Genomic DNA, 23,313 nt, shown 5'->3' on the forward strand with positions numbered 1-23,313 from the left:
TGACAGACATGAGAATTTAAGCATTTTTTAACGATTGCATGGATTTTCCTCGCACACAGAGGATGTAACCAAGAGCACATTCATACAAAGTCACCTTAATCGTGTGTGATCCTCCCAGACTGAGAATCTTTCATTATAAAACATAAAAGATCATTTATGAGATATTACAAGAATAATTGTATCAGTTACTGTGACCAGCTAAAATCAAGTGTGTTCATAGTAGAGCAATAATGATCCTAAGCCTCAGTCAAGACAACCTATGACAATCCCCAAACAAGAAATTATTAGTTACCTTCCATTTTGTTATTGTGACTCTTTTTCCTGTCCCTTGTAATTTTATTTCCCTTCCACAATGGTGTCCACCCCCTGACACTCCCAAATGAAATGCACAGCATCCAGCATTTCAATTGTGACTTCACTTCCTGACTTTCATTGCCATTTCCTCCAGGAAGCATCTGGCACTGGATCTGGATCACAAAGATCATCAGTGATATAGAATAGTACAGCTGCTGTTAGATATATAACACTGCTTTAGGTCTCAAGAGATGTTTTACAAACCTACTGAAGTCAATCAACACTCATTTGAAACTGTTGATGTTAAGTGTGTGAGGTAATCTGAACTTACTGCTACTGTGTACAGAATTCTCTAGTGTAAAGAAGGGATGAACTCAGTGCATCTTGTTCCACATATGTTGATAGAGGACTGAACTTGCTGTGGCTTCATGTCTACCAGTATATGCATACATGGTCATCACTTCTTAAAGAAAATCAGCTTTAAAGTCAAGTGTTTTGGGTGTTGTGTTTGATTGTTGAAGTCAAGACTTAGATGACCTTAGGCAGTGCACACTGCTTTTTCCTTGTTGTTCTCTCTTTGTTTTGATTCCATCTATCATTCTCCAGTGGGAGTGTGTCTGTGGGAGCGAATTATGAAAGCTTTGGTTATGCGAGCGGCTAATTTCTTTTAGCGTTGCTATTGTTTTGCTTTAGCAGCACCACCGCCCAAGAGGAAGTGGGGAGCCGTATCAAGATTGAGCACATATCCTGTTCATGTTGTCTTGGGAGGACCTCATAGGGTGGCTAAGAAAATAGGTGGTGGGTTAATGAGTCAGTGTGAGCTGGGACACTGACAGAGTCACCACTGATGAACACAAGGCAGAAGAGAGAAACATGGACTACCAGACTGGATTATGTTTTCTCACCTTTCTGATTGTTGTCTTCGGCATCCCTGATTCTACTCAATTCTACTCTGTAAACTTGGATGTTTATTCATTTGAAGAAGCTCAGAAATTATGTGCATCTGATGGCTCTCTGGCTAACATGCCTGACCAGGAAGAAACTTCAAAGATTCTGAAAGTCATTGAGGACAAAAGAGACCAAACCTCTTCCTCATTTTGGATTGGACTGAAAAAAGAGAGGACACAGTGTGTTCAGGAAAATCTTCCACTTAGGGGTTTCTACTGGACTGTAGATAACAGCACTAAATTTGATCTTAATAAATGGAAAGAAGAACCAAGTGGTACTTGCACAAATGCGCTTTGTGGACTACTCTCGGTGGAGTATAACGGCTCTACAATAGCCAACTGGGGATTAGCTGCTAAGCTCTGCACCAAGAAAGTTCCCTTTATTTGCAAACATAAAGGATCAAGTAAGAACACAGCATGTCCTTCTAAACCAAATATATTCGGGGCTCATGATATCACAGAAAAAATAAGTGATCCATATACGCTTTGGGTTTCTTGCACTGGCACAGACATTATCACACTGACCTGTTCAAGGAGTACTGGTGAATGGAAGTTGGTAGGCGGAACAGAAAAAGACATCCACGAACTTTGTCTTGAATGTAAAAATGGCTTCAAAAAAGATAAAGATGGAAACTGTGTGGATGTAGATGAATGTAAGCAACCCAATAATTGTACATTCAATTGCATTAACACACAAGGCTCTTATCACTGTATGTGCATTGATGATATGGGGAATTTTCACAATGAAGACTCAGAAAAATGCAAGAAAGCAAATACGTCCCTGATCATTTCAGCCACTGATCCCACTAACAAAGTCCGGGATAAACCAACCTCCTCTTCCGTGGACAAGAAGTCTCCTCCTTCATCTCAACCAACCACTGACACAATTACTGAAAGTGGGGTTAATATTGAGGAAAGCACTGGAGACCTGTCAAATATTGTCATCCCTTTAATTATAGCTTTGCTGATCTTTGTGGTGCTGGTTGTGATTATTGTGGCCATTGTGAAATACTGCCTCATGAGACGTGCTAGAAAACGGGCAAAGGAAAGGGCAGCAGCCTTGAAAGAATCAGTTGCTCTGAATGGATCAGACTCTATGGAAAAAGTGAATGAATATTCGGCTTAGCAAATGGCTTAACTGAAATGTTTAATTTAAGTATACACGTCTTTGTGTCCACGTGAGTTTTCTCTGGGTTTCTCTGTTTTGCATCCATATCCCTAAACATGCTACTAGATGGACGATGGACTGACTAGTTTAAATAGCCCCTTTAAGGTATGAATGAGTGTGTGAATATGTATATATGTATGTGAATGCGTGTGTGCGTGTGTGTGTGTGTGTGTGTGTGTGTGTGTGTTCCTGCCTCACACCCAATATTCCCAGGATAGGCTCTAGAACCCCTGACCAGGATAAAAAGACTAAAGAAGATAAAGAAATGAACAGTCATGAAATATTGTGAAAGAACTCAGTGGTCTCACTGGCAATACCTGAAATGCACTGAATATATATAAGCCTACCTGTTTAATTGCTTTTTTTACTCTGGAAATCATGCTTTTTAGCTTTGTTTTAGGCTGATGTAAATTCTAGAAATTTTGTATAAGAGGTGTAATTTGACAGAGATTTGAGTTTGCTATCTCAAAATGAATGTATTTGTATGAAAGTTCACAGGTCTTGCGAAGATCTATAAAGAGATTTCTTTTTTTATGTCTGAAGTTTGGTATCTACAGTATCATGATGTGTCTTTCCTCACACGCGCGCGCGCACACACACACACACACACACACACACACACACACACACACACACACACACACACACACAATAATAGTTGCTTACATTAGGCTCATAGCACTAGTGCAAGACTAAAGAAGAAAATACTAAACATGTATTTGCTGATTCACTACACTGTGGGTAAGAGGAAAATTGTGAAATTTTCACTTTTAGCTAAAATATTCCTTTAATTCAAACAAAGTTAAGAAAACAGTATAGACACAGTAGAGGTATGGAACAAATAAGTTGAGCGACAAAGTATGGCAAGTTAGGGGACACAATCTTTTTCCTGCACGCATTTCCTTTAATGCACAGTGGGCAAGAAATTAACACAGAACTAAACAGAACATGCAGATTCACAGGCTACAGGCACTCCCACAAATTGCATTAAAGATGCAGGAGGCAGAAACCACCCTGAATATCATATTAAGCATTAATGTTTCTTTTGAATGTTTTGGTGGCATTTACTGAAAGTGACCACAGAGCTTTTTAAATCTTTTAACAAGCTCTATTAGAAAAGACTGGGTTCAAGAAAATGCTTGTCCGGCTCTCCTAAAACTGCTCATTAGTTAAGATTATTCTGTGTCCATGTTTTGTTATAAATACTCTGCATATTTGTTTCAGTTTTGAGAATCGCTTGTTTCAAACATCAGGCTGAAATCTACACTATCTAATACAATCACGAGGCTTCAGTGTTATCTTCGGTGTATCTACAGCAGTGGTCACCAACTCTCTTCCTTGAGATCTAGCTTCTTGCAGGTTTCCTCTCCAACCAAAATCTAACACACCTGTTTTACTTGATCAAGAACTTCTTAAGGCAATGATTAGATGGTCAGGTGGGCATGATTATGGTTGGAGATAAAGTCTTCAGGAAAGTAGACCTGAAGACTTCGGGAATATGCCTGATTTAACCTATTTGATAAAACAGACAGGGGGGGGGAGTTTAACAACTGATTCCTGCACATACACTTAAATAAATAAATAAATACATACATAAATAAATAAATAAATAAACAAATAAATACATAAACAAAATATTCCAATGACCATGGCAACGACATGTACAGTGTGTTATCTGTTCAAGTCACCAAACTGCAAACCTAGTGCCGCTCACTACAGTGTAGTAGTTCTGGAGGTGCACGTGCCGTTCCTGTACGCGCTGTCCGACTCCATGTTGTCCGGCTGAAACTCGTCCACACTGTACCCGCGACTTTTCAGCGCCGTGGCATAGTAGTCGATGGGCTCCTCAGCGGCGCTGTCCACCCACCGGAGGCATAAAATCCTTTGGAAGGAGCGTTTGAAATTGTCCGAGAGAAAGCCGTAGAGGATGGGATTAGCGCAACTGTTGGCATAGCCCAAAATCACGGCCAGCTGACTGAACGTGGCGTTGTGGCGCTCCTCGAACACGTTCACGAGCTGCATGACGTGAAATGGCATCCAGCAAATCACGAACACCGTGACCACCATCATGACCATGAGCGTGATCTTTCTCTCGGACTTTTTGCGCTGTTGCCAGCCCGCTTTCAGTGCCACAACTCTTAGCTTCGCTATGATCAGGACGTAACACATGCATATGGCGAGCACCGGGAAAAGGAAGCCCATGAGAAAGGCGTAAATCACGAACACTGCCATCCACCGACGCTGCGGCTCGGGCATCTGCATGTTACATGCGACCGAGCCGTCCGAGTTTGGTGTGGAAGTGGAAAATATGATGATGGGCAAAATGACCAGGATGGAGAACATCCACACGCCCAAGTTGACCATCTTGGCAATTGTAGGTCTCCTATACCGGGCCGCTTTGATGGGGTGCACTACGGCGATGTATCGGTCGATACTTAGGACGGTTAAGCAGTAGATACTGGTAAACATATTGATGGCGTCCACGCTTAAAACCAGACGGCACAAGAACGAGCCGAACGGCCAATGGTGAAGCAGCGAAGATGTAACCAAGAAGGGCACACTGAGCATCAGCAGCTCGTCCGCAATCGCCAAGTTCAAAATGTAAATGTTTGTAGCAGTTTTCATCTTGGCATACCTGAATATGACATAAATGACCATGGAGTTGCCACAGAGTCCGACCAGGCACACGACAGAGTAGATAAAGGAGATGAGGATCGCGCTGCCGTGAGCTTCACCGAGCGTTTCATTGCCAGATGAATTAAAGAACAAGTCGTTTTCCAGGTGCGGGAATGTGCTGTTAGTCAGCATACTGACACTGTATACAGTCTCCTGATCCGGATGACAGAGCAGTGTATGTGTGTGTGTGTGTGTGTGTGTGTGTGTGCGCGCGCGTGAGAGAGAGAGAGAGACCTCAACGGATCTCCGGTCGTGTTGTTTTTAAGTGCAGAAGGCGCATCTTCTCGCTTCTCTTGTCTAATCTCGCCGCAGCTCGCGCACCTGCACCCAGCGCCGCCGTGCAGAGTTCCGCTCCCTCGCGCTGGGCTCAGGCTCCCGACGTCACACGCTGCACAATGACGTTCCTTTGAAAAACGACTCTGTCAAAACGATTCGTTACTTTAGACGTCACACGATGACAACTTTCCCCATTGCGTTCTGTAGCCTAATTAATGTTGTTTTCAATCGCAGGGCATCACAAACTGTATAGCTGACTTCCTGCGCCGGGCATCTAGCTGTAATAACTAGTGGATGTAACAGTATAGTAATGTGTTCAAAATCCTTAAGCTATGTTATATTGTACTCAACTGTCATTTTCTCATTATGATATAAAGTGTCTTTATTCATAGCTGTATTGTATACAACGTAATGTATTAAGATGAATATCATATTCCTTCTATGAATAATTTACCAGCCAATAGGATTTCAGCAGTTGCACTCTCTCTGCAAGCAAAAACATTCAGATACGTTTCCTATATTTTAGTTTAATAATGCATTGTAATGTATTTCGACTCCAATTTGGATGCGTTGTGTGTGATTCTTGCTATATGCCAGCTGTATTCGAAATTCAAGTTATATTTGAAACACGTGCTTATTTCTGGCACCATCTAGTGTTGGCGCACATATCAGAGGAGGCCAAATGTGTTTTGTTACACTCAGATGCGCAGGAAAAGAGATGGATAAATGTAAAGTAGGCTTTGAGAGTACATAGTCAAAGTGGTTTTAGCACATTGTGGACTTTCAACCCTGGACTTTCAATATATGTTAAACTTATTAGCATTTGAAACATTTTTGGTGTTGTTACAATATATTATATTCCATTTATAATGTTAAAACATAGTCATTTGTTTAGAAAGAAAATAACCTATTCTTAAATCGGTTTATTGGATATATAATAATAATGATAATATAATAAATTTCACGTACATTATATGGCACTCACATATGTGGTTCTTCCCCAAACTGTTTCTAAAAAGTTGGATGTCTTTTTGTACTATAAAATTAAGAATTTCCCTTCACTGGAACTAAAAGGCTATAACATGTTCTAGAAAGACAGTGCTCCTGTGCACAAAGCGAGGTTCGTAAAGATATGGTGTGCCAAGGTTATAGTGAAAAACCTTGTATGTCTTGTACAGAGCCCTGACCTTATCCCCACTGAACAAATCCCCACTGTCATGCTCCAAAATATAGTGGGAAGCCTTCCCAGAAGAATGGATGTTATTATAACAGCAAAGGGGGATTCAGTCTGGAATGGGATGTTCAGCAAGCAAATATGGGCGTGATGATCAGGTGTCCACAAACTTTTGACCATATAGTATACAAAAAATAATATATTGAGTTTTCAGTGAGCCATGTTTGAGTCTGAACTTCAAATAAATTAAAATAAAACAGTGAGTGTACTGTGCTGCAGGGGAATATTCACCTGCACAAATGTGGCTGAGGATGCTACATTGTGTCCTGAAACATCCTAAATTCATCGATGACCACACACAAAAGAATCATCAGGCTGAAGAGCTAAAAAGAGTATTATTTGTATGAAATACTACCCTTTTCATCATCAAAGTGGGTGTGTATATTCTAGATATGATGTATTATTGTTATAACTGGAAAATACTACTTTATTTCCCTTTTTTTATTATCTATTGAGATGTTAATGAATACATAAATGCTGTTAAATGTCCTCTTTCTCTAAATAGAGAGGGAGTGCTGTAGTGGAAAACACCACACTTATCAATTCAAGGAGAAGGACAACAAGGATCATTTAAAGCCCATTTGCCTTCCACATTTCCATAAATTACCATCACTCTGTCAGTACATTTACAAATGTGGCTTGCTGTGAATCTTTAATTCGGAATTGCTTGGATATATAGGGAAGCAAAGCATCAGGGAAAATGTTTATGTTAATGTCGCAACAATAAAGTGTATTTTATGATCAAAGCAATATATTGTAATTTTAAAGATGGTGGGTGTGGAATGAGTATATGGAGAATTGAATTGGTCACTAAAGCACCACCTGTTCATTGATATTCCCAGGTTTAATCTCCAATCATGCAAATTGCGTATCCTGATATTAGGTCCATTTTAGGTTGCTGAACAAATGCTGTAGAAATCTAGCATTGCGTTTACCCTGTAACCATAGCAACCATTTGCCTCTTGTTTTGCACAAAAGAATAAGGAGTGTCTTAGTTATATGAGCTGGAATGTGTTTTTATTTTCTTTATAGTATTGTGTCCTATAAACAAGGTACAATCTCAAAAGGTTTAGGCCAATCTTTTTTTTTTTTTTTTTTTTATATTTGGTATCTAATGTCAGGTAGCACAGATCAGACTTTAAATAACATTTTCTGTCACCACAAAAGTTAGCTATAGCCAGCTAAATACAAAGGCAAGATTAATATTAGCAGTTAGAATAAAAGAATTAGAATGCATGCTTGCTTAAGAGAAATTACAAGCTTAATTCTAAGACAGAGAAGTTTGAGAAAGCAACTATCAAATACTTTCACAAGTCAGCACCCAGTTGTCTGCCATGTACACATTCTGGAAAGGACCTTTATCTAAGTCAAACTGGACCATAACCGTCTCTGTCTACATTAGCACTTATTATCCAACAACAATGTCATCCTGACATGGTTCCCTCACTGGTTTCACTCTGATTCACATCTCGGAACCCCAGTGTCATGTCGGTCTCACAATGCCAATGTCTCACACTGTGAATAAATGGTGAGGACCTTCCTGAGGAAGCCCTTAATCAAAGGTGAAACGTCTTCTGTCTTCTTGACTGAATTACATCTTGACTAAAAAATTGGTCCATTTACCAGAGAAACTTAGTTTAAGCTTAGCTGTTTATGCTTGGAACCTTCCAAGAATTTGGCACAGAGAAGGGATATCAGCAGTGCTCACTTGAAATTAAGTAACCTAAATTTCAATGTATTGTAATAATTTGCTACTGCAGTATTTTCCCATTTACTCTTGGTAGATTTTAGTGCAAAAGCGAAATCTGAAGTTTCTAATAATCATAATTATTCTAGTAATCATAATTATTACAATAAAGAATTGTGCAGCCTCATTTGTTACTTTTTTTTAGGGCTGACCTTCCAGATGCAAGCACTTTATCATTGTCATATGGAAAAATATGAAGTCCACTGAGACATTTGAATATATTTTTATTTCTAGAAGTTCCCCACAGTGATAAAAAGAGAGATCGAAAGATTTCACGATGCCATTACGCATAACAGAACAAGTAATAAATATATTGATTAGATTGACTAATGATCACATTTTGTCAGGGATACAAATACATGAACTAAGCATGCCAAATGTCATCAACAGTCTTAAATGAATATTATATTTGAACATAATCATACATCAAACTACAGTATAGTGAATGGATAATATTCATTCATCTTCAGTAATTGCATTATCCTGGTCAGGGTCATGGTGGAGACAGAGCCAACTGCCAGTAGCACTGAGTGCAAGGCTGAAGAATTCGCCCTGGATGGGATGCCAGTCCATTGCAGGGCACCATTCACATACACACTCATATACTCATTCACACCTTGGGGCAAGCCAGATTAGCCAGTCCTCTTATGTGCATGTATTTGGACAGTTGGAAGAAACCGGAGAACCTGGAGGAAACCCATGCAAACACAGGGAGAACATGTGAAACCCCATACAGTAACACCAACTCAAGATTGGAACCTGGCTTTGTGAGACAGCAATGCTACCCAATGCCCCACCGTGCTGCTGTGGACGGATAATAGGGTAAGTGAACTCGAAAAATATATGAAATACTTTAATATTCTTTAAACTATGCACCCCTATGCAACCTTGCTTTTGCTGAAGGTTTACTTAGTGCTTAATAAAGAGCTGCTATTTTTCTTCTCAGGCTTCATGTACACATAACCAGGCCCCTAGCTCAGACTGCATGTTAACCTTATCCGCATATCACTTCAGAAAAAGGCCTGTGTCATATTACAAAGGCCACTAGCAGTGTGAACTGTAACATGCTAAATTGCAATTAAAACTGAAAATAAATGAAAGCAATTGAAAATGATTTGATCAGTTTAATTAGAACTGTAAATGAATAGTTAGTGCAGCGCTCCAATCTGTGTAGGGCAATTAAGGACTCTCAGACTGAAGTTGCTGTTATCTTCCTATAATGACACATCTTTCATTGGCAGAATTGCTGCTTAAGGCATATATTAAGGCCCAATAAATGAGATAAGGATGGTGATATGTAAGTTCTGCAATAACAAAGCAAAAATTTCATTTTAAATTTCCAAGATAACATGGCATAACATGGATAATGTGCCAAGGTCCTTACATTTTAATTGGACAATATAGTTTTCATTAAGAAAAACTGACTCCTCTTTCCACATACATAAAAAAAAATAAGTACTTTGATTAAAGTGAATTATCCTTGAAAACAAAATTGTAGACCCTGGAGCAGCAAATGTTGAAAGGTTGACTAGCTAGAAAGTCAGCTGTGACCAGTATAGGTAGAAAATCTCTCTTGGCCTTTTATTGTCCTCATCATAGTCACAGTGCATGAAAGCATTACTTGTTCCACATAGGCTTTCAGGAGGAAAGGGCTAAGTGAATATACAATAAAATTATTTCCGCATACTCTGTGCCAAGTCATGGCCATATATGCTTAACATAGCCACAAAACACTTTGACAAAAAGATTTTTAAAAACCTATTTTGCACTCCATGTTGCTTTCACTCCTAGTTCCATTGATCTGAATATACTGTGATGCTGTCAGAGTAATATGTTTGTATTCTTAACTTGGATCCATGCTGCTTTGAGAATGCTCTTTCATTACTAAGCAATGAATTCAAGCAGACCAAACAATTCCTACATGCCAGGCTATTGAGAAATACTTCCTAATATGCACCAGGCATGTGGCTCATATTGAAATGTGCTGTTAGTCATTCTGATAGTAGGCTGATTAAAGCTTCTCTATATCCATGGTGGAATGTTTGTGCCTTTCAAATGGTGATCAGTTTCTGACACTGAATGGATAGTGAATACTCTGACGGCCGCACATTGAGAATAGATTATGTTCTGATTTGAATAACAAAATGCAGAGTTCAGATTGAACATCACTATTAATCAAGTGTCATTCAAACCGTTTGTATGCAGCATTCTAGCCCTTAGGCTCTGTAAGTCTTCGCACTGCTCTCATGAGAATATGTTTTAAGATTAGGAGAAGCAATGAAAATGAACATACAATTTTAAAGAGAAGACAGAAAACACATTTAAGTTGTTTGCAACTATTTCTAACTGTCACAGTCACATCTGCCCCCTCAGCCCATCACTTCTCATGCAAACAGCTCTCTTCATTGTTCATTAAGGCCAATTCAAAGCATTTGTAAACATCGTTGTGTCTTTCATGATACAGTACTGTTGCCACTTCACAGGTCCAGGGTTCGATCCTGAGCTTGTGTCTGTACAGAGTTTCACATGAGTTTCCTCTGGGTTTGCTGGTTTCTTCCCTCTTCCCCAAAACATGCTCATCATTGGATTGTCTACAATACAATCCCCATAGGTGTGAATGAGTGTGTGAATGCGTGTGTTCATGGTGCCAGTGGAGTGCCACCTCATCCAGGGTGTATTCCTGCCTTGCAGACAGTATTTCTAAAACAGGCTTCAACGACAACCCTGACCATGATAAAGCAGTTAGTGATGGTTAATGAATGAATGAATGAATGAATGAATGAATGACACAAATACCCTTCTATTTTAACCAGTATTTAAACATAAATCAGTCAGGTCCATGTCAGTGGTTTTAATGTTATGATTGATGGTGTATGTCGCCCACACCATCAACCATAACATTAAAATCACTGACAGGTGACATGAATAATATTGATTATCTCATTACAATGGCACCTGTCTTGTACACCAAGTACACCCCTTCATGGCAACGGTATTCCCTAATGTCAGTGGCTTCTTTCAGCAGGAGAACACACCCTGCCACACTGCAAAAATGACAAAGTGTTCAAGGTGTTGACTTGGTCTCCAAATTCCCCAGATCTCAATATGATCGAGCATCTGTGGGATGTGCTGTACAAACAAGTCTGATCCATGGAGGCCCCACCTCACACCTTAGAGGATCTGCTGCTAACGTCTTGGTACCAGATACCACAGCACACCTTCAGAGGTCTTGTAGAGTCCATACCTCGACGGGTCAGAGCTGTTTGGCAGCACAAGGGGGACCTAAACAATATTAGGCAATATTAGGTTTTAATGTTAGGGATGACTGGTGAACATTTGCTATATGTCAGTAATCAATTTCTTATACATGTGTGGGCCAGAGGTACAGCTAACTAAAAAGTGACATTCTGAGCTGTGATGTATATGTAGCTTTGAGACCACATATTTAAACTTCTTCCAAACACAGCAGAAGTTTTTAATTCATTCTCCTTACATTGTACAAAAATGGTTCTTAAATACATTTAAATATAAATCATGAATTACTTAACCTCTCCAGACCATCATTCCTCACTCTAATTACTATACAGTAAGATTTTAATGTAGCTTCCAAATAATAAATAGTAGTTACTGAATAACCAGGAATACAATTTTATGACAAAACACTACAACAGCTGATCTAGTTAATGCAGTTTGTATGGCACTTTAGCAAGCCAGAAAAATTTTGTAAATTACAGCTAGTCATTAGTCATTACATTCCACATGCACAAGAGCACATTGTCGTTTTCTAACAGGGAAGATGCACTCTATTCTTGGGGAACCGTAAAAATTAAAAGGGAGATTGATTGTGAATGAGGAAGCCAAGCATATACTCAGAACGGAATAATACCTTTAAGTGCCTGAATGTATTCTGCACATGGAAAAGTGGTAACGAAAAAGAAAATCTGCAATAGAAAAGAATGTCTGTGACTATTTAATATTTTTATGATTCTCGGAAACACTCAGCAGAGTAATGTGCAAAAGAATATGTGCTATGGATTTTGATTGTCATGGTCAAATCCGCCTCCAACCTGAAGGCACTTGCATTTAGATGTAAGAACATCCTTAGAAATATTTATAGCAAATGATTAAAGTGCAACAAGTGTTTACGTATATATTTTTCATCTTTAAATGTGTGTGTGTGTGTGTGTGTGTGTGTGTGTGTGTGTGTGTGTGTGTGTGTGTGTGTGTGTGTGTGTGTGTGTATGTGTGTATGTGTGTGTGTGTGTCTTTGTCAATTTACAAATTGGCAAACTGATAGTTGGTTCAAGGATCTTATCATATATGACAGATAACTGAATTCCTGACTAATGAAGCCCCCATATTGTGCACAGTGTGAGCTCCATAAAGACTGCGGCAAGTTTACAACAAGGTTGGTATGGAAGAACTCAAGACATCTCGCCTGACATCAGTAACAAATTTCATTAATGTTCTTCTGGCTGAATAGGCAAACATTTCCACAGCCACGATCCAAAATCTAGTGGAAAGCATTCCCGGAAGAGTGGAGGTTATTATAACAGCAAATGGGGACAAACACTGGAATGGAATGTTCAACATGCACATGTGGGTGTAATGTTTAGGTGTCCAAAAACATTTGACCTTATTGTGTATTCAAGTAACAGTTGTCCACTGCTTCCTACATACACAACATAGAACATATGATTTATTTTTATTAAGATTTGTTTTTATATAGTTTGTTTTTATATTGATATATCATTGCATGGATATCATATTCACAGTTGTAAGAGTCTACCTGTCTCTTGTTGACAGATGTCAGAGATGTAAAGGAATATAGAACAAACATAGAGAACACATTGTAAAAAGTCACAGTAACACATATTCCATAAATGTTTTGTACCATCATCTGTGTTTTTCCTGACAGGATAAGGATGGGAAGGGTGGGCTGAGTGTTTGGAAGCTACCATCAGGAAGGCAATGGCTTTGGCAACATTCTGCAGAAAATACTGGATGGCTGCCTGCTGGAGCAGAGACAAGCCCAGAACTGCATTCTGGACTAAATAGTGTCCAGAATGGAGTAAAGATTGCCAAGGTTCTCTACCAGTGTATAGTAGCAACTCTTTCAGCAACCATGTCATCAAAGTTTATGCAAAGAAAGAAGGAGCATATTCAAAGTTTCAGATATTCTTACATAACTTTACTAAAATCACAATTACTTCAATTTAATATTTCTCTTGTGTGGCTCAAGGGAAAAGGGATTTGTTTCAAATACATATGGGTCATTTGATTTATAGTTATATTTGTAGTTAAGAGTAATCTCTTCATGGAGTATCAATTCTTGGTCAGGATTGTTTGTGTGTGAACTGCACAGCTAGATTTGCTTCCTTTTAGTATGATAATGATTTTGTAATTAGGCCTAGACAGTTTTCTACTACTACCTGAAACAGCTAATAAACATTTTCAGAGGCAGTTTGTAATTAAACTAAGGAGGAGGATACAGGTCTCACGTCCCATCAGTGAATCAATTCCTTTGTTCCACTCTGTTGCATATTGAATTCTGCTGTTTGCCGGGTCAAACTGTTCCATATCACACAAATACTATCCTGTAACAACATTAAAAGGTGATGTCCTTTATTTCTACATTCATAAAGAAGGTTCAGCCGAATAGTATTTGCACATTAAATAATAATGAGAATGATTTAAGTGATATTGTAGACTATACATATAAAATATTTTGTCTGCCTAAGACTGGAACATGTTTCATGGCTAAAAATAATTTTTTAATACTGGGGCAATAACATGTAATAACAGCTTATTCCCTTTGTGATAAGCTTTGGCTCGGCAGTTATATATCCTGTTATGTACAGACCCCTGTAGCATTACTAAATATTTTTATAGCATCATAATTCTGGTCCATCTGTAGCATGTAGAGCAGCCTCAAGATATTGAAGTCCAGAAATTTTTAAGTAACAAAACTGCAAAATGCTAGAAAAATGATTAACCCACTATTAAGACAAATCGTCACAGCACAAAATAGCACGTTATTTAACTACCACCTTTGGCGGGGGGGTTGTCTTCCAGCTTTCTATGTTTACACAAAAGAAAATGAGATACTGAAGGAAGAGGCTGATTTTTTTTTTTTTTTTTTATCAGTTCTGCGATTTCTAGCACTCTGTAGATTGGTGAAAGATACAGAAAACAACTCAGTGAAAAAGTTTCAGAATAGCTATTAGCTAATAGCTAAAATTACCTCAGTGGTTTGAATCTGTATCTGTAAAACATTTCACAGCCTGGGCCTACCAAGCCGTATCATCCTATGCAAATGATATAAAGGTACCATTCTGAATTTATGCACACTCACCAGCAAAAGAATGAACCTGTATTTTTTTTAGAATGTATTTAGGAAAAACACTCCATAGAAAGGTTCAAATCAAACTGATGCAAGGAGATCATTATGCAAATGGAGTTCATACATCTCTTGTCTGATGGATTTTAAAGGCTGTTACAGCTGAGCACATACCATTATTGTCTCATATGATTTATTAAGATCAGATCCCTGTGATGATATGCACCTTCATTTGTGGAAGTCAGACTAGCTACTAAACAAAATGAAATTCTCAGTGATTGACAGCTTACTGTTACAGTCAAATTGTATTCACTGCCACAATCAATTCTCAAAGACTAAAAGACTCTGGAGCAGCTGGAAACATCATGGCAAAGGACATGGCAGTCCAACTCAAGCCTCCACATCTGTAGAAAGACTCCTCACTCATAATGAGACAATAATTCCTGTGTTAAAAGGATTTCAAAGATATGTAGCAAGATAGAAAGCAACATGTCTCCCTGCTCATAGACCAGAGGATTTCGCTATAGAGTTTCTGGCTGCCACCAACCCTCCCCAAAACAATTCCACTTTATCCTCATTCAGCTGCTGAAATTAAATCTGTGGATTATCAGGCCATCTATAACCCAGCTTCTGCTGGATTCTTCTTCGTGAAAGTATGAGGGTTTGTTTCTTTCCATTGACTGAACAAACTTTAATGCATTTACTATAAATAACTATTTTACTGAAGAATTATAGGGGACTTTACTGTCATACTGTAAAAGCAAGGCATAAGATCAGCACATTATACAGACCCAGTTTTGGAATCATTGTGACCATCAGTGAAGAGGGGTGACGTGGCACACAGTGGCGCAAATGTAAAAAGGGGTGCGATTTAGTGTGCTCTCCAATAAATATCCAATCAAATCATCTATTCTCCATACCTTTAAGATCCAGTTGTGTGCAGTGTAGCACAGCAACACTTTCATAATGACATACAAATAGATTTTACTTACATACTTAAGATTTTTAGTAACAACGAAACAGAAAAAAAAGGCTAAATGCATTTTAAATATTACTGTCTGAATACTGATGAGAAAACAGCACAATCTGTTGCTTACTTGCTTATCATGTATATCATGATTGGATTCCTATGCTGCAAATCTATATCACACCTGACCAACTTGTCAGCTATTTTTTAAGCCTTTCATGGACTAGATTAGATGTGCTTTGAGTGTTTGAAGCCTTCACATTTTGAAGAGCTGTGGATCTACAGTACTCTGCCCTATATAAGAGAAGTCTTTGTCGTATTCCACCGGTTTACGTGCAATTATGTGAACTTGCATGTGTATCTGATGCCACCTAGTGACCTGATACAACCCACACCACAGAGACAGTAACTATTATAATAAACAGACATGACTTATTTTTCATATTGTTCATAAAGGTTATGACAGTTTCCCATAATGTTTCATTTTGGCTCAAACTATTGTTTTCCCCATACACTGGTTACTGATCACTGGGTCTTTATAAGCCGTATGTCCACCAGGGGTAGACAAAGTACTGAGAAATTATACTTATGTAAACATATATGAAACATATACTATACAGATAATGTGTAATAGTGTTACTCAAATACAGCTGGAAGTATCCAGCCAAAAAAATTACTCAAGTGGAATGTAAAAAGCTGCTACTTGTAAATGTACTCAAGAATTAAAAAGTAAAAAATAACTTTTTACCTGATAAAGTTAATGTTATGCAACATTATTTGCTAAAATACTTAGATGATTTTTGTTTTAAAGAAACTATGCCATAAATTATGGAATCACTCAATGTTGAGGAAAAAAATATAGACAACAAAAAAAAATCATAATTAGTACTTTATTGCTACTCCTCTGGCTTTTATGACTGCCTGAATGAGGAATGGACTTCTTTAATGAAAAACAATTTTCTCCATCAATCTGGTTCCAATTTTCTTGAATAGAGGTTGGAAGCTTTGCAGGATGGAGCCTTGTCATGGATCAAATTTTTTAATTTCCAGCATTAATATAACATTTTTGCTGGCCATGTTATTGAGTCGGGGCACATGGTGGCTTAGTGGTTAGCACGTTTCGACTGCGCGCGGAGTTTGCATGTTCTCCCATGAGTTTGCATGCTGTGGGGGTTTCCTCTGGTTTCCTCCCCCAGTCCAAATATATGCATGGTAGGCTGATTGCTGTGTCTGTAGTGTATGAATGAGTGTGTATGTGATTGTGCCCTGCGATGGACTGTCCAGGGTGTACCCTGCCTGATGCTTCCTGGGATAGGCTCCAGGTTCCCCCGTGACCCTGAAAAGGAGTAAGTGATTGAAGATGGATGGATGTTATTGAGTTGATCTGCTTTTCCTAAAGAAAAGCTTTAACACTCTTTGCTCTGTGGCAAAATGCATTATCATCCTGAAAAATGACTTCATCATCAATAAACCTAGTTTCTATTGATTGAATGAGAAAAGTGCCCAGAATTTCAGTGTACACCTGTGCATTGACTGCTGTGGTCTCCCCTGGTCCTTTATCTGACATGCAACCAAAAGTTACAGCATCATTTCCTTGGCCAGTGCAGTTTCTTCCCAGAGCCTTTGAAACAGCTTTGTAACCCTTTCCAGACTGATGTTTTTCAATCAACTTCTTCCTCATCATTTCTGGAATTTCTTTCAATTTTGGCATAGTGTGTTACTGTGTAAGATCTTTTAACCAACTTCATGTTGCTGAAAAAGTTCTATTTAAGTGTTGATTTGATTGAACAGGATTTGCAGTAATCAGGTCTAGTTGTGTCTAGTCCAGCTGAATTTCATTATGAATGCAGTTTCAGAATTCATACATTTGGGGAATTAGTAACTACAGGGACAAGTATGTTTTCACACAGGTCCAGTTGGTATTGGATAACATTTTTGTTCCAATAAATAACATTATCATTTAAAAACTGTATTTTGTGTTTACTAAGGTTGCATTTGTTTTATCTCATTTTGTTTTAATTTCTGAAAAAAATTTGAATGAGATATACACAAAAACAGAAGAAATACTTTTTCACAGCACTGTAGTACTACTGATGAAAACAACTTCGTGTGCACCTGTGAGACTTGACAGCTAGACGTGTGAATGCTGGCCTCTGCTGGTGAAACTGAGGAGTTGCTATGAACATGTCATTCATTGAATGATCCACCAGTCTCATATAATGTAGAACACAAAAGGTAATTATCACAAATGACCTCAATTACGTTCATGTTTATGTTTACCACATATACCACATGTATATGTGGTAAACTTTAAGCATAGTGTGCAAAACAGGATGTTTCAGATTAAAATCCTTCATCAACTGTGCAAACAGTACTTCTGAAGCTGTAGGTGGTAAAGCCAGTTGATATCGGCAATTTATATTCATTAATACTATGATACTTCAGAGAGTTTGTTCTGACAACTGCTGTTGTTTCTTTAAAAAGGGACTTGTTTCTGGACTATAGCTAAGCTGATGAGTTATATGTCTATTTACACAGATTGACTGCTCCATAACATCTCACCATTGTTTGAACTAGAGACAGGGAAAGGTGAAATTGTGCCTGCCTCTGTGTGTGGGCTCATTGTGCTGGTCAGGCAGGAGAGGACCCGTTGCCTCGTCCTGCTCCACTGACAGCACTGACAACAAATTCCTCTATTTACTTTGGCATGTCACAGATTTATCACTTCTATATGGCATGGATAAGCCTCAGTGACAGACCTGGAAGGTCATGCCAAAGTCATTGACGCTGCTTTCTCTGAAAGGAAACATTCCTAAGCTGTGGAATAATGGCAACTTCCAACCCGCTCTCTATCTAGTCTATAGGCAGTTTGCCCTCATTTAAAACCTCTCAGCTGCATCCAACAGTGAATGTTTCAGTGACACTTCACAAAACTGGAGGAAGCTAGTCATTAAAAGGCACTCGTTTTAGAGATCATTTTCAAGAAAGGGGAGTGGAATGAGTCCATTTCTGCACTGGCAGGTAGTAAATCCTGAATTGATCTGAATGAACAAGCCGTCTAAGAGGAGGAGTAAGCAAGGTTGCAGGCTCCAGGCTGACCCAGCACTCAGCTGAAGTGGGAGGTGAAGGGTAATGACTTGCTGTGTCAGTGCCTCTTAAATGGCCCTGAGGGAGATGATGACAACCTAGTCACTACCTCAGGTGCCTAAAAATGAGACTTCATATGAGCCAGAGGCCACCCTCAACGCACTGTCAGTAGAGAGACAAGCAACATGACATACTGTGCGATGAAGAGGTACGTACTTGCCACATGATAAAAGAGTGGGGAAAGCATGAAAGAAGAAAAGAAGAGGAAAAAAAACAAAAAACAGTACACAAACATGTGACAAGACATGAATTCAAGCTTAAGGGTCAAAACACCTGGAGTTTCTTATATTTAATTACAGTTTAGTCACTGTTAGAGTTCCATATATGAGAATAGCTCAGGAATCCCCAAATCTCAGACTGAGTCTTCCAGACCTCCACCAGCCTGTTCTACCATTACTTCTATTAACTTTTAGTTCTGTACTGCTATGAGCTAGAAAGTGTGGTTTACAGCAGAGTTCAGGCCTGGAGAGTCCGAATGAATACACACACTGACACATGTGAATGTTCACAGAGACTTCTGGTTTATTCATTCAAAACAGAAGTATTTATACACATTGATAAGAAGCAGTGCGTGGACGGTTTCTACTGGTCCAGGTGTCAGACAGATTTAAACAAAACACACAGCACATAGTCATAATACAAAACAAGTCCTGTGTCATGTTGACACTGAAATACATGTGTATTTCAAGGATATAGCTATAATCAAGGATAGCAGTTGATCTGCTTATTCAAAGAAGTAATTAAATATATACATTCATCATAGGTATTTGATAGCACAGAGACACACAAACAGAAACTATAACCCAGTATTCCCCGTATCCAAGGTGTCTTAATACAGTTCATAATATAAGAGTACATGATATAAGAGAATTTCCTTTCAATCACTATTACGGCCAAAGACCAGGCATAATACAGAATAGCAATTAAATAAGGAAACCTAAAACGTTGTGGGACTTATTAACTGCTCCCTTTCAGATACTACCGGGGCTCTAAATAAGTGCTTTATTAAAGTCCGGCACACTTGGAAGGTTAAATTTATCAATCCTATAGAATAAACATAGACAATATGTAAAAGATAATTATGTAGTGTTCTACAAGTGCTTTTTAATTAAATAAATTAAAGAAGTAAAGATATTATCCTTTTTAAATTAGATTAGATTGTTTAAACAAAATAATTTCTAACTTTTCTCAAGTCACATTACTTCACTAAACATTCACAAATAATAAATGAATTAATAATAAACTTTTCTTGATTCACTTACAATGCTGCTTGAAAGTTTGTGACCCCTTTAGAATTTTCTGCATAAATATGACCTAAAACATTATCTGATTTTCCTATATGCTCTTTAAATAAACAGGCGCTCACTCACACCTGATTGTCATCCCATTGATTGAAAACACCTGACTCTAATTTCACCTTCAAATGAACTGCTAATCCTAGAGTTTCACATACTTTTGCCACTCACAGATATGTAATAATGGATCATTTTCCTCAATAAATAAATGATCAAGTATAATATTTTGTCTCATTTGTTTAATTGGGTTCTCTTTATCTACTTTTAGGACTTGTGTGAAAACCACTGTGTACCTATTAACTGGTTAGATTTTCAAGTGTATTTAAAATGAGGTCCTTTTCAACATAAAAGCTAATAGGGTTTTCAAAAACATTTCACTGGCAGTGTATATCTATAATAGCTAGTTAAGATTTACAATGCCCCCAAAATTATTGGCACCCGTCATGAAAAACAAAAAACAAAAACAAATTAAACACAAACAAATTCATTTTTTGATGTCTGCCATGGAGAGTATAACAGCGTAGAGTCTCTTCCTGGAATGTCAGGAAAAGTTGCAGACTTTTGTAGAGGGATCTCAGTCCTCTCTGGTTCTATGCAGAACATTTTTAAATATCCTCTATATTCTTAGGTTTATGCAATCTTCAATTTAGACAACAGGATTTCAGGATACATTTTTATCAGTTTCTGTGTTTCTGTGTTTTGAAGAATGTTTGGTTTATCACCTTTTTAAAAGCTCTAACTATGGCCAAGTCTGGACCTCCTGGCAAAAAGCAAATAGATTTTTTGGCTGAAATATCCTGAAACAGGAGAATGTATGATGCATCCTCCTCTAAACCACAAACCACAAAATAGATTCATAGCATCAGTGGTCTGCTTTCATATTTTACAGTGAGTATTAGGACTAGTTCTATTCTGTCACTATATTAAGCTGTTGGTGTGCATGACCAAAACTTTTGAATTTGGTATCATCTGGCCACAACATATGATGCCAACTGTAGTTTTAGTTTAGGTGCTGAATGTTTGTCAGATGCTCTCAAGAAGAGCTTCTTTCTTGCAAACAGCTTGAAAGTGATGTTCAACAGCTGCTTTTTAAACTTGAGAATCTCAAGAATCAACTAAACTCTGCCAGTCTAAAAATCTTTGGACTCTTTTCCCCTCCTTCACCATCCTTCTCTGTGTGTTAGACAGTGTTTTCATGGGTCTAATTCCTGGTGATTTTTTTGGCAAAATTACAATTCATGTGGAACTTTTGTTATGGACCATGAACTTTTCTTATGGACCTAATGGTATTTTTTTATATTCATTATTTGATTTGTGCAGGTGAACAACCAACTTTTTCTTTTGCACTGAAATTTATTTATATTTTTCCCCAAGGTCATGAATGACAAAGGAATTTATATGTGCACAACCTTTTATTTATAGACCAGTGAAACAGGACATGGCAACAACATAATTCCTGGGGACTTGAGCAAATGAAAAGTAAAAAAAGGTTTTACAAGAATGGCAATTTGTTTGCATTTACTTAAAATATAAGTAAATGCAAGTCACTAATTTGGCACATACATTTTTGAGTGAAAATATATATTTTTTTTTAAGTTTTTTAAAAATTGTCAGAAAAATGCGGAATAAAGTTTCTCATTGCTTTAGTGGAACATTTGTTAATTGGTTATTAATGTTAATTATGTACAATCCTCTTTTGATCATTTCTATGAAGGGTGGCAATACTTTTGGAGGACACTGTACTCTGTGCTAGATGTCCAGGTCGCAAAAGAACATGACTTCTTCTGGACACCCCTTCGAACCTTCAATAAACTCACAGCAGACACCTTTAAATCGCCCATTAATCCACATCAGACATCAGACACCACAAAAGCAAATTAAAACTATTAATATTTTAGATTTTATTGGAGGAAATTATAGCTTGAAGAGTGTTGCAAATGAAATATGAATTTGCTTCTCATGGCAAGATTAGTAAAGCTGTCAGCTTTCTCTATTTCACATATAGTAGCTTTACCAGAGAGGGGAGACTTTAAAGACTTTGAGGCTCAGAGCTGAGCTGTGGATCTGTTCATGGAAATTGCACATCTATCTTATGGCTTTCTAACAGAGCCTCTAGCAGAGGCTCTCAACAATCTATCTCTTCTGTAATGTTGACTATCATGTACTGACCATTTCCTCTATGTCTTAGGTAGACAGTAACTAGACAGTTCAGTAAAATCCAGCTGATAATTTGAGCCTGTCAGAGTTATAACTGTCAGTAACCATTAATAAATAATGATCAGAGTTAGTCACCACATGTCAGTGGTACAATTTCTATCATTGAGGTCATTATAAAGAAGATTCAAATGTTGGTGGTAACTACTGATCATGGAGATTTTGAAGGTATGTCTGGAGAAAAGTCCTTTTTGAATAAAGACCAATAGTGGTAACAGGATATTCATGCCATGTTAGCTCTGCCCTCCAAAGACTGGAATATAAGCATTCAATAATTCATTCTTCAATTTGAAGAATTATATAGAGGTAGGATTCCGTTTTATCATTTATTATGTTAACATACAGTATATTGTGTAAATGTAGTTAAACATTTAAGCTTCGGTGAAACACATTCTGGGCTTATTTATGAGATGTTGTTACATATGTATTAAATTTTTTTTACATATTTGTATTCAATGTTTATGTTTATAAACATACATTAGAATTAGAGGCTTGACAACATTTTTGACAAAAAAAAATGCTGCTAGATTTCTTTTTGGTTCCTATTCTCTCTGACAGAACAGTGATTTAAAAAAGGGACATTCATTACGAATGTGATTAAATTGAACATTGAAATATTATTAATAGTTCTAATAATATTTAAGAAACTGAAAAGTATTTTGAGATATGTTTTTTAATTAATAGATGTACTTTATTTTACTCAGAGTGCGTTCTCAGAAGTTACTCTACTGTTACTTAGTAGATTTTACAATATTCCACCCATCCAAATAAGACACATACTTATTAGGTCTGAATTACTTTTAATTCACATTTAGAATTAGTTAGAATTAGCAGTTCAGTAGTATGTATATATATATATATATATATATATATATATATATATATATATATATATATATATATATATACTGATGAACTGTACAGTTTAATAGTAACTCTTATACGACTCACGAGTTTACCATAGTCTGAACAAATCTAAAGTAATAAACACATAATTGTCAAATGCTT

At 37.6% G+C, this 23,313-nt stretch overlaps 2 protein-coding genes across 2 annotated transcripts; one reads left to right on the forward strand and one right to left on the reverse strand.

Annotated features, from left to right (window-relative positions):
- The first annotated feature begins 1,065 nt into the window (after nucleotides 1-1,065).
- clec14a (C-type lectin domain containing 14A) lies at nucleotides 1,066-2,951 on the forward strand. Its single transcript, XM_017476394.3, has one exon. It carries the CDS (start codon nucleotides 1,168-1,170, stop codon nucleotides 2,365-2,367), a length of 1,200 nt encoding a protein of 399 aa, XP_017331883.1. The 5' UTR covers nucleotides 1,066-1,167; the 3' UTR covers nucleotides 2,368-2,951.
- sstr1a (somatostatin receptor 1a) lies at nucleotides 2,726-5,412 on the reverse strand. The gene has a single exon (XM_017476395.3). The coding sequence runs from the start codon at nucleotides 5,215-5,217 to the stop codon at nucleotides 4,123-4,125; it is 1,095 nt and encodes a 364-aa protein (XP_017331884.1). The 5' UTR covers nucleotides 5,218-5,412; the 3' UTR covers nucleotides 2,726-4,122.
- Nucleotides 5,413-23,313: the final 17,901 nt, after the last annotated feature.

Source organism: Ictalurus punctatus, chromosome 9 (assembly GCF_001660625.3).
Source record: "Ictalurus punctatus breed USDA103 chromosome 9, Coco_2.0, whole genome shotgun sequence".
In the NCBI taxonomy this organism is placed as follows: domain Eukaryota; kingdom Metazoa; phylum Chordata; class Actinopteri; order Siluriformes; family Ictaluridae; genus Ictalurus; species Ictalurus punctatus.